Below are 14815 nucleotides of genomic sequence, written 5' to 3'. Positions count from 1 at the left end.
TAGATAATATAACAGGTAAGAGGATCAAAAAATCATCTGTGATTGTGTCACTCAGTCTAGCCCTGTGAATTTTATAACACAACTACATCTAATTGGACTCCATCATGACTTCATTTATGACTCATTTTAATAAGTAGCTGAAAAGCTGTACTTGGTGCTTTAGGTAGTGTTTCACCCTCCTACCACAGTTATTTGTCTCTGCTCTCAACAGCTTTTACTGTTAGAAAAAGTTCTAAGATCTAAACTAAACTTTTCTTTTCTTTGCTTCAGGCTATTATTCCATGTTTTACCATCTTTTGAGAACAAATAATTCCCTTTCTTCATTTATATTGTTACCTTGAAGTTATTTATAGCCTGTGCCCATGTCCCTTGAGCTCTCTCTGTTATAGACTATAAATATAGCTCCCTTAATCCCTCTTCATATGTTGCAGTATTTGTATCAGATTTGTAATCTTTATTTTTTTTTTTCATTTTAAACTCTTTGGATCAGAACAACACACAGTATTGCAAATGAATGTGAAGCATAAATACTTTGTTCATTTTAAATATGATCCATTTATATCACTGTAATTAAAAACACTCTAGTCAAGGCTGAAATGCATGATCTACTCTTGCTTTCATTTCTGGTGATATCTTCACAATAAGTTGTTTTGAATTTAAAATTTCTCATGTTTTGTCTGAGCTTGCAGATTAATTTTAAAAGAGCTTTAGCAAAAATGATTTTAGCCAAATAAGATGCCATGTATGTAATTTAAAAAGAAGAAGAGATATTCTTTCCCATATGTTTTTTTCAGAAACTATATCCTCTGTTAACAGCAACAGCTGAGCCAATTTTTGTTTAAATATGACTTGTTTTAATCTTATTGACATTTACAGAACAAATCAAGTTTGATAGAAACTGACTCTGCATTTTTGCAGTTACAAGCTTTGAATTTAATTTACATGAAAACTGGTGACAAAATGGTGACCACAAAGGGCCTGTAATTCAGTACCGCTATGACCCTTTGTACCAGTTTAGGATCTGTTCCATATCTAGACTTTCAAAAAGTCCTTCACAAGGTATCTCAGAAGAGTTTGTGTAGTGTAAACTTCTTCGAGTTTTGCGTGAAGGTTACAAGAATTCTATCACTGATGAGAAACAGTTTGAAAGATAAAAAGCAGACGGGAAATAAATATTCCTTTTGAACTTAGAAAAAAAGTTGATAGTGCAATGAGGCCACAGGAATCACTGGTTTAATATAGATCTGGAATAATGGAAAAAAGATTGATTGGGTTAAAACTACAGAGGAAACAAATCTCTTCAGGATATTTCATGGAACGCTCGGCAGAATGCCAGAGGTCCTCAAAAAGGTTTGTGATGGGGAAACAAAACAGAAAATTTCATTCATTTTTGGTACATGCAAGGTAATTTCTATTGGGAGGAATGAGTGGAAGTATATTTTACTCATGCTTTATTAATCATTACCAAAACCTTAAAAACAGATGGCTGTCATAGCAGACTGCTCAGTGATAACATGTGGTCAATATATAGCCAGATTCAAATAGGAGAACAGGAAGTACAGAAAGTAGGATAAAAGTATGTTTTCATATTCATCTATGAGGCTTTGTCACCAGGAATATTCCATTCTGAGTATCCTATCTCAGAGGGAACCATGTCAGAAACAGGAAGAGGCTAACTGGATTTAAGATGATTAAGAGCTTGGAAAGACGTCCTTCCATAAGAAGAAAGAGGCTGATTTTCATTTGAACTGCCACCCTTTTTTGCTACAGTCCTAAAATGGAACACGCATTATTTATATCCACTTTAACACTTGCCTGTCTATATTGGAAGAGGAAAATAATGTGACCATATTATAAATGAGAATTATCGACATAACTATGGGCCTTCTGGGGAGTGCAAGTAAGGGTAAGCTAGATTTAGAGAAGAAACATTAGACGATCTATACAGCCTTTCTCATTTGCAAAAAGTTACTACTGGCTTCTGGATATGCCTTATAGTTATATCCATAATCACAAAGCTCAAATATCTGAAGACGTTATCTGGTAAGAAAGTGGAGTTTTCTCTTTTCTACTGACATTTGGGACAATTAGTTCTAACAACAAGTTCTGGTATTTGGAGAAAGAACATTATTTCCTACATAATTGCTTATAATCAGTGTTTTCAGTTTTACATTTTGTCTCACTTGTGATTCGTGGCTGTCCCCAGTTCAGTAGTAGACTTTCACAGCAATAGACCAGCAATGAAAAAAACCCTTTGCCTCCACATCTTGTACACTCTACTTTGTGTTGTACTGCAAAAAGCAGTCATTTTTGAAAAGTTCTGATCAAAAAAAAGTGTATTTAGTGAATATACATTAATTTATCAAATTATGTGCACAAACTTGAGACTGCATGAACAGCAACAACTGGAACAATTATAAGAGCCTTTTGACCCGTTTGCTAGCATGTCAGCATCACTTATTTTTTGGTTTTGGTTTATCTAGGTACTGGTATCAAATGCTTTCATAAGTAGCAAACAGCGAGCAGCACCAAATGCGGGAAAATTTTGCTCTCATAGCTTGAATTCTATTGAATTCCAGACTATCTAGAAAGGCTAGGGGTATGCGGGAGCATTCTTAGGTTACAAAAATAAAGAATAGGAAAGTTACTGTGCAAGAATGTCTGGCAAACCATTTTCTCCATCAAGACACGATTAAAAAAAAAACAGAACAAAAATTGCATGCAAGAGCCATGTAGGCTTTCCCAGAGCAGACTGTACATGTGGCACCTCACCAGGGCTGATATGGTTTAGAGATGCAGCTGGCTGCTGCTTCCATCATACTCATATTTGCTGCAGGTTGTTGAGGCCATTATAGATATTATTTTATATTGCCCACTTAAAGCTAAACAATGTAGGGCATTTCCCCTTCATACTAACAGATGAAACTTATCTTATCCATAATAAAAGGTAATGACTGGCAGCTTCATTGAGGCAGTATTAGCATAAATTCTACTTAAGGAAAACATGCTATATAGTTAATTGGAGTTTAACACGGTGTTAATTGGGTGCGAAATTTTAGGCTCTATCCTTCAAATGTTGACAAGAGTGAGGAGTATATTTTCTAGGCACCAAAGATTTCTCAGGCAGTAGTTTTACATATATTCAAAACCAGTGTAAGCCACAGCATGTTGAAAGAAAATATTCTGCCTTCCTTCTCCCATCTCCGACCCATTGGGCGCTGACGACGACCCCTTCCTTCCCCACGCTGGAAGAAGCGGCTGCAGCTGCACAGTAAACATGAGGCTACGCTTTAACCTGAGCCAGTTTTTCACCCCATCAGTTCCAAGTGGACACATGAATACCTGTGGCAGTAGCACAGGGGACACCACTGCTCAGCAGAGGAACGAACGGCCAGGAATAGAGGATAAGACTGCTTGTTTTCCTTCCCTGCAATGCTAGCTGTTGTCTCTAGAGATCCCCCTCTCCCACGTCCTCAGACCTAACGTCTCTATGTTCAAACATACACTATCCACATGCAGCAGGAATGAAAAGAAAAATAAAAAGAAAGAAAGAAAAAGAAAAAGGAGAGAGAGGGAAATGAGAAAAGTAATAAAAGTAATAGAGACTGGATTTCTAAAGTCGCTCATTCTTCTTTTGGAAGTCTATAGCATGATGCTAAAGTCCATTTGGTAGCTAATTGTTTCATGTCTTGGCCTGCATCTGAAGCTCCTAGTCATTACCATAGTATTAATATTCTCTAGAGGGAGTAACAAAAGTGGGTCCTTACGAATGACTTCCTGAAATCTTCAGGAATAAACGTGTGCTGCTGCAGTCTTCTGACTATATGTAGATGAAGAACGGCAGATAGATAGGAAGTTTATGGGATGTGTCTACTGTGTGCTACAAGTTCTGCAGGATGAGGAAAATTGCTTAGAAAGCCTGAGAACACTCATTTAAGGACATCTAAACTAAATTTGGAGACTCCAAGCTTCTCAGATTTTTGACAAATTTTAGTATGGTTGTTAAATTCAAAATGTGCCCAGGCAGGGAGGGAGGAAGGGGTAAGATTTGGTGCAAAGTGCACACATATATATCTTCTGTAACTGCATATGCATATCAGCAAGAAGAGAAAGATTTATTCTGGGTGAAATGATACATGAGAATTTTAACCTAAGGATAATTCTTATTTAGAAAGAATTACCCATTTCTAACCATTCATTTTTTTGAACAAAATAGCTATGTCAGTATTACTGTCCTTATTCATCCACAGCATCGCCATTACTTAATTTAGGCGATGCTTACTTTTGCTTAATTTACATTAGCATTCCTGGCTTATTTATTCGCCCATAGCGTTTTGTTGTTGTCGTTGGTAATTTCCTTTCTCTCCCTTTAAAGTTTTCCAGCTGCCCCATTATCACCCTATATGCTTTGGCGCCAGAGGGAAAAAACAAACAAACAAACAAAAAACCAACCAACCAAACAAAAAACCAGAAAACAAGCAGGAAGCTCAGAAAAGAAGCACAAAGCTTAGAAAACTGCCTAGCAGGCCAGCCAGAAAAGGCAAGCTAGGGACAGTGCAGGTGGCACAGCAATGGTAATTCCTGGTAAAAGCCCTGCAGAGATCGCTCTGCAGGCTCTCTAGGAACGCCAAGCTAGATGCAAGGGTGGGGAGATCAGGGATGGTGAGATGTAGCACAGTTTGTAGCATGTGCTCAAACAGACTCGGTGTCCCACACCTTTCCCTCTCCCAAACAAATTACTCATTCTCATACAAAAAATAGAAAAGCAGTCTGTATGAAGGGGGATGAGGGGAAGAATCTCTAAATACTAGCTTGCAAGAACGAAGCAGCCCTAAGTTTTTAACCACTTTTGCTGATTCTAAAATATTCCGATTGCTCCACAGGTTTGTCATTATGGCTTTTGTTTCTTTTTTTACCGAAACGTTTCTCATTTCAATTAAAGTTAATTGTTTTCACCCAAAGTTTTCATTTGCTTTCACTGATAGTTAGCATGTGTACTTCCATCCCCTCTAGTTTCTACCTCCCACATAATTCATTTGCATCTACAGTTCTTTCCCCAGCCTCCCTCACAGTAGCATTTTAACATAGGAAGTGCTTGCATTGCTAATCTTTCACTTTAACTACTCCATTTATAAAATTCTCTAATATTTTCCTCAAACCACTTTCTATTCTGTCAGTAACTCATCTCATATTACTTGAAGAAATGCAGGTGAGACTTACTATTTCCTATGGGATTCCTTCCATTATCAATTCTTAAAAGAAACAGAAGAACAAAATTTTGTTCTTTTTTAGAAATCGAGCCTGTAGGAAAAACAGTGACAGCAAATGATAGGATGCCCACTTTCCGACATGTGCTTGGCCTGCTCTGAGTCTGGAGCAGTTTTGAGTGTATGCATAACATGGGCTAGTGAGCATCTAGTTGACTTCCAAAGTAAAGTGTTTTCCTGAATTTAGGTCCCACTAGATTTCATCGAATGCTGAGCAAGGATTTTTAGGATCAGAATTTTGAGGCATCTAAACCACTTCTCTATCTACTGGCACAGTTAAACAACATATATGTAGCTATAAAAGTAGATTTGCTCAGATAAAGATTCATACTAACAATTTGTTTTTTGCTATTTCTTACACCTCTTTATGTACCTCAAAGTACTAATTCTGTCCCTATTCATCTTAGCATAAAATCCCACAAAGTCTGAGGATTTTATTTTGGATTTCTTGGTGATAATGCCATATGTGCATTTCTGCATCTCAAATCATAATGCCAAAAACAAGACCAGTCCAGAAGTTTCACTTCCTTTGTGTCCACCAGGAAAAAAAATAAATAAATAAGAAGGATAAGGTTGGGTTAAAAAAAGCATGTTTTTCAATAAAGGTGTTGATCTAGGGATCAAAGAGGTAGATAAAGATAACTAAGATTTTTTTTTCCCCTTCAGTAAGAGGTGTTGTGAACAGCTAAATAAAAGGCCATCACCAACATATTTACAGCAGTCACACAGAAGCAGCAGAGCCCAAAAGGAGTTTTTATATAAGATTTGGAACTAACAGTCTGTGTTCCCTGCTCCCTCTCATATTGCTATTGCTGAACACCAACAGGGTGCTGGCCTTGGGCACTGAGAAAGGAGAGGAAATGGATTAAGACCAGAACAATTGGGGGAAATTATTAAATTAACATTAAGCTTTCTCATCATTCCATTCCAGACTGTACAGAAATTGAATAGCAGTTATTCCTCCCTGTGGTATGCATACTTCAGCCGCATGGATCATGAGGAAGAACAATCATCTCTGATTGTAAAAACATGATTTATAAAATAGGCATTTTAAAAGGAATCACTGTGTTCTTTTCTCGTCTCCTTTTGATGATACTCAGCTTCATTACCTGAAGGAATGTATTATCATTAGAATAAGCTATCCTGCATTTCAAGCATAGGCATCAACAAAGGGCTGGAATTCTTGGAGCTCTTGTCATGTTTTTACACTCCAGAAGTAGGAAGGAGTTTACAACCAGGAGACACAAAACAAATAAAACAGATGTGTTGGCTATGCTCAGATTATATTAAATGCCAAAGTACCTTTACAGTAATGTTAGACTGCAAATCTCACATAAAGAAAAGATTTGCTTATTGTATAATGGGAGAATTTAACAGTAGCACATATTATTCAACCATATAAAGGCTTCTACTGCCTTTGCAAGCCTTTTTACATGAGTAACATTTTGAAGTAGAACAAATTAACTGTCCCTTGATTATATCCAGAATATGCACAGAAATAGAAACAAGTCATTTATTTAGTGGAGGAAGGAAAAAAAATACAGAGTTCATTAGATTATTATAATCTACCAGTATTACACTGTTTTATAAATTGCAAGCTTCCTGAGCAACAATTACATTCAGAGGCTGCAGCAACACGCAGCTGAAAATCTCCTACTCCATTATTTTTGCTGCTCTTCATCAAACAATCACTAAAATCTTGCTCCTAGTTACATCCAAACAACCACAAACATGCCAGTGAACTTCCTTACAGCAGAATATGCCTTACTGCATTTTGAGTGACAGCTCTGTTTTAGGAATCGAGTTTTCCTCGTAAGCAGAAATGTTTGTAAAGCAGCATAAAGCACGGTTTGCTAAAAATGTGTCAATTTGCTATACTCTCCTGTAATGTCTAAGCAATGCATTTAGGAGTGTAATTACATAGAAAACGCTATATTTACGTAATGAAACCAGAAGGGTCCATGTTGAGGAGCTGTGTGCCTATGTGACATGTTCACACTGAACATGGAGCTTGACAGTGCCAGACCCTAAAAATAGACTGTGGATATCCGTGTTCTCCTCAGCAGCCTGAATCCCCTGCTCTCCCCGGTGCAGGGCATTGCTTTGGCAGCCCACTCCCTCCTCCAAAGAAATGAGTGTTGCCCTGAGGTACCTCTTTTCAGTAGAAGTGGAGGAGATAAAGAGGATGTTGCATCTGCAGCAAGCACACATTTTAAACAATATCACTGCCCCCTTAGCAGGCAGTTGTCATGTTGTTTTGGCAGCAGGAAGGAATCTGTGGTTTTTCTTGAATGTTGCTCTTCTTTATTTAAACTACCAGAAATAACACAAAAATGACAGAATGCTCCGTCTATAAATAATCATTCCGGTGTACAGTTATATTAGGAGGTAACTCAGATGGCATGATAACGCCTAAGAGGCTAATCTTAGACCTGTAATGCTATAAGATGAAAATAACTAGGCTAAGAATAACTGACCCAGAGGAGTCAGCCTGTTAAAGAGATCCACGGAACAGGGCATTTTAGATGTTCATGTTTTTCACAATAATAACTGTCAGTTACTCTCCCTAGATTGTTTTGCATCATATACATTGTATAAAAATAAAAGAATAGTTGCTGGAAAAAAGTTAAAATGCAATGACACCTGAAACCTTCCCCATTATCTACCTACCAGAACCTGAAATTCATATGTATATGGTACATATAAACACATACACACACAAGGAGAGATGAATGATTGCAGACTATCTAGCTGAATTTTCTGCTTTCTCACAGCTTTTGTTATCTTTGCAAACTGTGCAAAAGAAAGGGGCCATGCAGTTGATGTAGAAATAGAAGTCTGATTAAAGTTCTGGCAATAGCAACAGTTATTCCTCATACCCAACACAAATCTTAATGAAATAAATGGATTCTGTACTCAGGCTTACATGAAGAAAGACTCTGGTTGAAATCACATGCCTTTGAGTGCAGTGCAAACCAATATGTATAATAAAGACGAACAGCTAAAACAATATATGGCTAAAGTAAAAAACTTTTTTCCAAGTAAGTGATTTAGTTCAATACACCAAAGAGAGGAGAGCTACTGTTTAGTGCTGATACTAGTGAACCGTCTGCAGATTTATTGCCTGAGATAGCACACAGATATTTCTTTGGTATCCATATAAAATTGTATATTACCTAATTCAAATCAACAAATCGTTCAAGTTTTTCATGAACATCAGAACCTTTAAATAACTTGCTTTCTGCAGCCTCTCTACAGGAACAGTTGAGCAGGTGAAGGTTTTGTACGGCCAGGGGAAAAAAAATAATAAAATCAAAGTTATAGGTGCAAGAACTTGCCCTGAAGGCAACATAAATGCACTTACATAAATGTGTATGCATGGGCATCCAGACATAATAGATACAACGTATGAGATAAATTTTACCAGATTAGGGTTTACTGAGGAAAGATGGCTCATAGGACCTGTGGCCCCACATACAACATGGTGCATGTAGCACTGATTCTGCCATTTATACCCAAGTGACATAACTTGAATTTCTTGATCAGTGCAGAGAATACTGTGACTACAGTCGTGAAATTGCAAGTATTTTGCAGCTTGTATGTAGACTGAATCAATCAAATTAATCATTCTAAATCATTATATTCTCTTTAGATTACTTTCGCCCTACAGATTTATGTGCCTGACCGGTGTTATTTTCCTTATTTTACAGAGGGGCAAAGTGACATAAGCAGGATTACATAACTTGCTCAGGTCACCTGTCAAATCAGTAACAAACTAAGGCTTTAAACGCAAGATCTCTTTGAACTCTTGATTTTTCAACACAACAGCTTTGGGCCAGAAGTAGAGGATATGCCTTATCCAATAAAAGTTCAGGTGGAATTTAGGAAGGCCAATGGAAGCGTATATGTCAAAATATGGCAAATGAAGCAAACACAGCAACCTTATCCTTTGGCAAAACAGCACAGCGTGTTTAATCACCAGAGGTTAATAAACTTGTCTTTACTTCTTGAAGTCATGTATCTGTGGACTCCATGGCTGGGTAGGTTGTTTCCTCCCATTTTTACTACCGAAATCTATTTGATGAGTTTAGCTCTGCATCAGTTATTTGCTACATTTTGACACATGTTCTGGCCCAGGACTATGCTGGACCAAATATTAAAGAGGTTCCTTTACCACAGTATAAATAACAAACTGTAAGGGGTACTGAAAGCTAGGGTACTTTGTGGCACCGGACACACATGGCATTAGAGAGTCTTTGGGTAAAATTAAAGCAACAGCACAGCTAAATAGTACCATCGGAAGATAATAAGAGGCTTTAGACACTATTTTTTTTAAATCTTGAAAATAAAACAAGTGTGATACCAAATAAGAATGTATCAGCATCATTTTCTAAAATAAAGATGCATAGTACTTGCTGCTGCATTTTAGAGCAATAGTACCATATGGGAGAATCTAGTTCAGCTCTCTGCAGTAAGGTGTAGGTGTTTGTAAATTATACAGCTTCTTGAGTTGGTGCCGATCTAGATTGCTCCATTCATAATTAGACTTTTGATTGGTACCTATCCAGATCATCTCATTCATAGTATGATTTACAAGCAGGGATGGAGGCAGACAGGCAAAGCAATAATTGAGTGAATACCAGAAGAACTGCTTCACATGACAGGAGTATTTCCTGTGCCTGCTATTGTCAGAAATTCCTCAGACTGTCTGCTTTGCAAATATGTATCCACTGGTCACCGAATCTGTCTTCTTTTGGGCTGACTCCAGCGCACATAAAATTAGAGCTGAAGAATACATGCCCATTGCATCTGAAAACTAGCAAACTTAAAAATCTATTAAGTGAGTGCTTACGTTGTGCTTAGTTCAGGACTTCAGAAATATCAAGATGGCAACCTGTAAATGTTCAGAGGCTTTCTTTCTAAATATATGTAACTTTTTTAATCTGAGCAAAAGCTACATTTATGTAAATAAAGGTAACTTTAACCTAAGGACATTGCAATTAGCAAAATTCAAATGACTGATTTAGCTACTCTTAACACTAGAGCACATCATCAGCCCCTGGGAAATTCCTTTTTCCCTTATACACAACATAGAAGGAGACAACACATACCAAATTATCAGGTCTGATCCTGTGGGACTCTGAAATCAAGAGAGCCGAAGGTAACTGATGGCAACACCAGAATCTATGGTTTCATGTGACATGAATTAAACTGCAGACTAAGTACAGTGTCAACTACTTGCTGTCTAGTTGTGTACTTCAAAGGCCAACAGAAACACTGAAGGATATTAGGCATTCTACAGAGCATATATATTTAAACTTCTCTTACGTGGATAATGATCCTGACTCTCAATTAAAAAAGAAGAAAAAGAACAACTCTATTCTTTTGTACTACAGAATGTTATATAGGCATTTATATCAGATAAAAATTTAATGTTATGTGACATCCTAGTCTCTAGTGAAGAAAAGTAGTGCTACAAACTTACAGAAAACTCTCTCCTTTTCTTGTTTTTCAATTGAGAAAATTGCCATTAGTCAAGCAACATTAGTTGGAGGTTACAAGGTAGCATAGAGAGCTAACAAAATAGATTTTCACTTATGGAGAGCTAAGTCCAATTTGATGTATTATTTAAAAAATAGGGGAGGACAGAAAAGTAGTCAGTGTTATCTCTCTGACTAATACAAAAGCAATGGACACCTGCTGACCTGTTCAGGAAAAAACAAAGAAAAACAGTAATTCTTGAGCAACAGGTCAACAGTAGATGGTTTTGCAGAACTATAAAGACACTTTCAGAGAACCTTCTGCTTTTATGTGTTGTCTTAGCTATGGCTTAGTTGTTCACATTTGTCTTTCACCTGATTCCCATCCTTGAGAAGGGAACTGTAACTGGTGATCAAGATCTATTCTAAAAAGGTAAAGAAATGGTAAATTATTTGAGAGGACAAAAAAAAAAAAATCCTCAAATGAAACAAACCAACCCAGCACCTTTCTAATGGAGAAGGAAAACTGCCAATTCCAAACATTACCAGTTGGGACCCTTTTTTCCCTGAGGGTTTCTCATTATTTGAAGCTGCAAGGAATAGTTTTTCACTCTCTCATTCCTTCCTTCAGTCTATAATTATTATGAGGTAGCCTTGGCTTTCTATACTGGAAAACACTAATCATAAGGTTAAGGCACATCTTGATAGGAAAGGTATTGCCATTTGACTCAATCTCTCACAACAATTTATTTTAATAGCTGAAACCACAGTTCCGCTCTACAGTTGTATGTAAGAAAAATCAAACATAAGTACAGCATAAGTTCTATACAGCAGGAAAAGAAACACATCTGTTTTTAAAAAGAAAGAACAACAACCGACCGAGCAAACAAACATGGGCTCAACAGGTGTACCAAAAGAGGCAATACTCTAAGAGATCTGCGATCTACAAACATAACCATGCTTAACAAGTGGGAAGTACTTTTTTAGTTTCTCTAAATTGACATTTTAATTGAATGGCTACAGTTCTGGCTTTATTCACCCTCAGTACCTCCTGTGCAGGTCTCAAACACAGCTAACAAAGAAACTAGAAAATACAAGAGAGCTTCAAATACATGAAGAAATGTCCAATGTTTTATCAGAGCAGCTTTGAAATACCTTCATTAAAAATACATCCAATTTACATTTCAGTGAGTCATTACATCTGAGTACCACTGCCAAGTTCCCAAATGTTTTTAAAGTAAAGAAATAAGCCATACATATTAAAGACACTGACTTGCTTTAACAGTTTTTAGAGCAACACCATTATGAAAATGGGAAAGGATTAATATAAAACATCCCTTTGTATGTAAACTTAAGAAAAGGAAACTCACCAGAAGACCAAATCCTGTTTACAAAATTGCATACAGACAGAGCTGCCTATGATGGGCTCTAACTGCAGCCTACTGAAAAGGTCTGGTCTGATGAAGCCTCTCTCTGTGAATAAGCCTGTACCACAAGCCCCATTTTGCAATCACGGACCAAAACAAATAAAACAAGAAAGGAATTGCAAAGTGTACTTAAGCTGTTCTTGCTAGAAAGCAGCAGACGGAAGAAGACAGACCCCCCCCTTCCCAACAAAAGCAGCAGCTGATATCTGAAATAACATGGTAGACAGAATTACTTAACAACAACTTATAAAAAAGCTCATGAAAACAAACTCAGCTCTTCAAAGGAGGGGCTTGGGGTTGGGATGTTTGTTTTTTGTTTTTTGTTTTTTTTTTCAGTTGTGGCAGGTTGCATTTTCTGAGCAGGTCACCCCAGAGCAGAGCAGCGTGCGGTGCTGGGCTCTTACCTGAGCTGATCATACTGTGCATTCTTTGCTGAGCCAAGAGCTGCTCCCGTCCAGAAACCCCATCTGAGGAAAAACACGATTCACTCTCGTAAATTGTCTGCAGCATATTCCAACCAGGCTGTACTTCAGCTACACGAGAGATTCATCACTGCACTCGTACAGGGGTGTCAGGCGCGACCCTCTGTAGTCCTACCTCCTCCAGCGAGGGTTGTAAGATAAAACACTTCAGTAATTAGCAACGTGTAAGCATCTGTACAAATAGCTACTAGGAAATGAAAAAAAAAAATGTAAAATCCACTTTACACAGTCCCAGTCTGCCGCAAAAGAATAGGAAGTACCCGGCGGACTCTGCCCCCCTGAGTTCGAACAGTTGTGCTCTGGAAGCCAACAGCAGGTGGAAGAAGAAATGAAGAAATATCTTTGTGCTTCAGGCTTTCTTGGACGGGGGGGAGGGCGGAGGAGGGGGGAGAACAGAGCCTCCTAAAAGAATGAAACCAAAGCAGCACCGTGCGCGGGGACGAGGAGCCCCCGGGGGTTCAGGCGGCGGCGCCCCCGGCCCGCGGCGCGCTGCGCTCCCCGCCGCGGCGCTGCCGGCTGCGGGGGCTCGGCGGCGGCGCTGGCCGCGGCTCCGGGCGCCGCATTTGCATATGAATCAACAGCGCGGCGGCCCCGAGGCGGCAGGAACAGAACAATGGCTGGCCCGAGCCAAAAATAGGTCAAGCGCGACCGGGTGATCGGAGCCGGCCTTAAGGCGTTTAAAAATACCCCAGCAAACACAGCTGTCCAGGCCCCGTCTCTCAGCCCGCGCTCCCGCACCGCGCGCCCTCGAGCGCCTTTAACCCTTGCCCGCTCCGCCAGCCGGGCCACGGCCACGGCCACGGCCACGCCACGGCCACGGCCACGGCCACGGCCACGGCCACGGCCACGCCACGGAGGGAGGCGGCGGGCGAGGGCGCAACTGAAGGCGAGGCACAGCCGCGCTCCGTCGGGCTCTGGCGGCCCCCCAGCCCTCCCCTCCCGCCGGGCAGGATTTTGTCAAAAGCGAGCAAAACGCGAAGGCCTCTGTATTGGTTCTAAAAAAATACTGGAAGCTTTTGCTCATAATGTGGTTTCTGCCTCACCCACGCACAGCAATCCTGGTGTGCTATTTTTGTTGCCCGTTTCTCTGGCTACGCTGCAGTTGGCTTTAGCGGGAGAGCCTGGCCGCTGCCTTTTCGATACAGGGCTGCAGTCGGCTCAGGAGAGGCGATTTCTGAAGCTGCTGGGGGGGCTGCCGGGGAAGCTGAACGTGGAGGGACATGTTAATGAGGGAGCTGGTTTCACACTTTCATTTCTGAGCAGCAATTCCATTTTTAGCACACTTGACACAATTCTTATAGTAAGTTACCAGTTGCGGCACAGCAAACGAGACACGCTTGCATACTATGCACTGTTCTGTTGACTTATGAAAATTTGGATGGGGCTGAGCCGCTCACACTTATATTTAGAAGCACCAGGCAATTTGCACTGCATCTCTCTTGGTTTGACGAGGCGACGCGCTTTCAGGAGCATAGCATTTGCCTGCATGTCAGACTAAAGCACCACACTCCTCTGGCTCTTGGCAAGGCTTCACGCATGCTGCATCAAGCTAATTTTTCGTAACGCTATTTCAAACGTTGCACATTTTGTTTGCTGATTAATAAACCTACACCTGGATAAGCCAAGATTCATTTCACTGCCAGAAATGAAACTTTACTTCTCTGGTCCCCAAAGGTGACCAAAGCCTCTTGCTTTGGCCAGGCACCTTCCAAAGCGCTGAGTGTCCCTCCATGCTCCTACTCAGCGTAGTGGCAATGACAACAGGACAGTGGTTACTCACCAAAATGAAGAAGCCAATGCAGAGCTTGTCTCAGGGGTTTCTAGAAGATCTAGCAAATCTCTGGACTATCTCAAGCATTCCTTATTCTTGGAGACGCAAGAATACCGGACAATATTTGAGGCTCACTTCTGCCTTTTGGCCAAGAAGTGAACTGTTCTAGCAGGCTTTTTTATTATTATTATTTCTCACAACTCTGATATCAAAGAAAAGATTCACAATACCAAAGTGTTGTCACATTCCTATGACCTCTGCATAATCTAAGGCATTTCGGAGGTCTGTGGCTCAGATCTGCCTTCCTCCTAAACCATTTCTTCCTCCACATGCCGCATCATCTACTCCTGCTGAGAGCTATGGTCCGTCCCTTCGGACAGACGGGGAC

The 14815-nt window shown here is 39.7% G+C and overlaps 1 protein-coding gene across 7 annotated transcripts in view; it reads right to left on the bottom strand.

Moving 5' to 3' along the window:
* HDAC9 (histone deacetylase 9) overlaps positions 1-14815 on the bottom strand; it is a 491690-nt gene that overhangs the window by 265875 nt on the left and 211000 nt on the right. For 5 of the 7 annotated variants that reach the window (XM_062569202.1, XM_062569204.1, XM_062569205.1 and 2 more), the window contains exon 1: positions 12579-13158. The exons of 1 other annotated variant lie outside the window; for it this stretch is intronic. In XM_062569202.1, coding sequence (XP_062425186.1) covers positions 12579-12684 — 106 coding nt within the window. In that variant the 5' untranslated portion in view covers positions 12685-13158. Of the gene's footprint in view, positions 1-12117; positions 12179-12578; positions 13159-14815 lie in introns of those variants that run through there. One more of the 7 variants, XM_062569210.1, reaches the window with a different exon arrangement.

Source organism: Rhea pennata, chromosome 2, assembly GCF_028389875.1.
Source record: "Rhea pennata isolate bPtePen1 chromosome 2, bPtePen1.pri, whole genome shotgun sequence".
Taxonomy (NCBI): domain Eukaryota; kingdom Metazoa; phylum Chordata; class Aves; order Rheiformes; family Rheidae; genus Rhea; species Rhea pennata.
The sequence above is the reverse complement of the archived record's forward strand: the minus strand, read 5'-3'. Positions and strand labels throughout refer to the sequence as shown.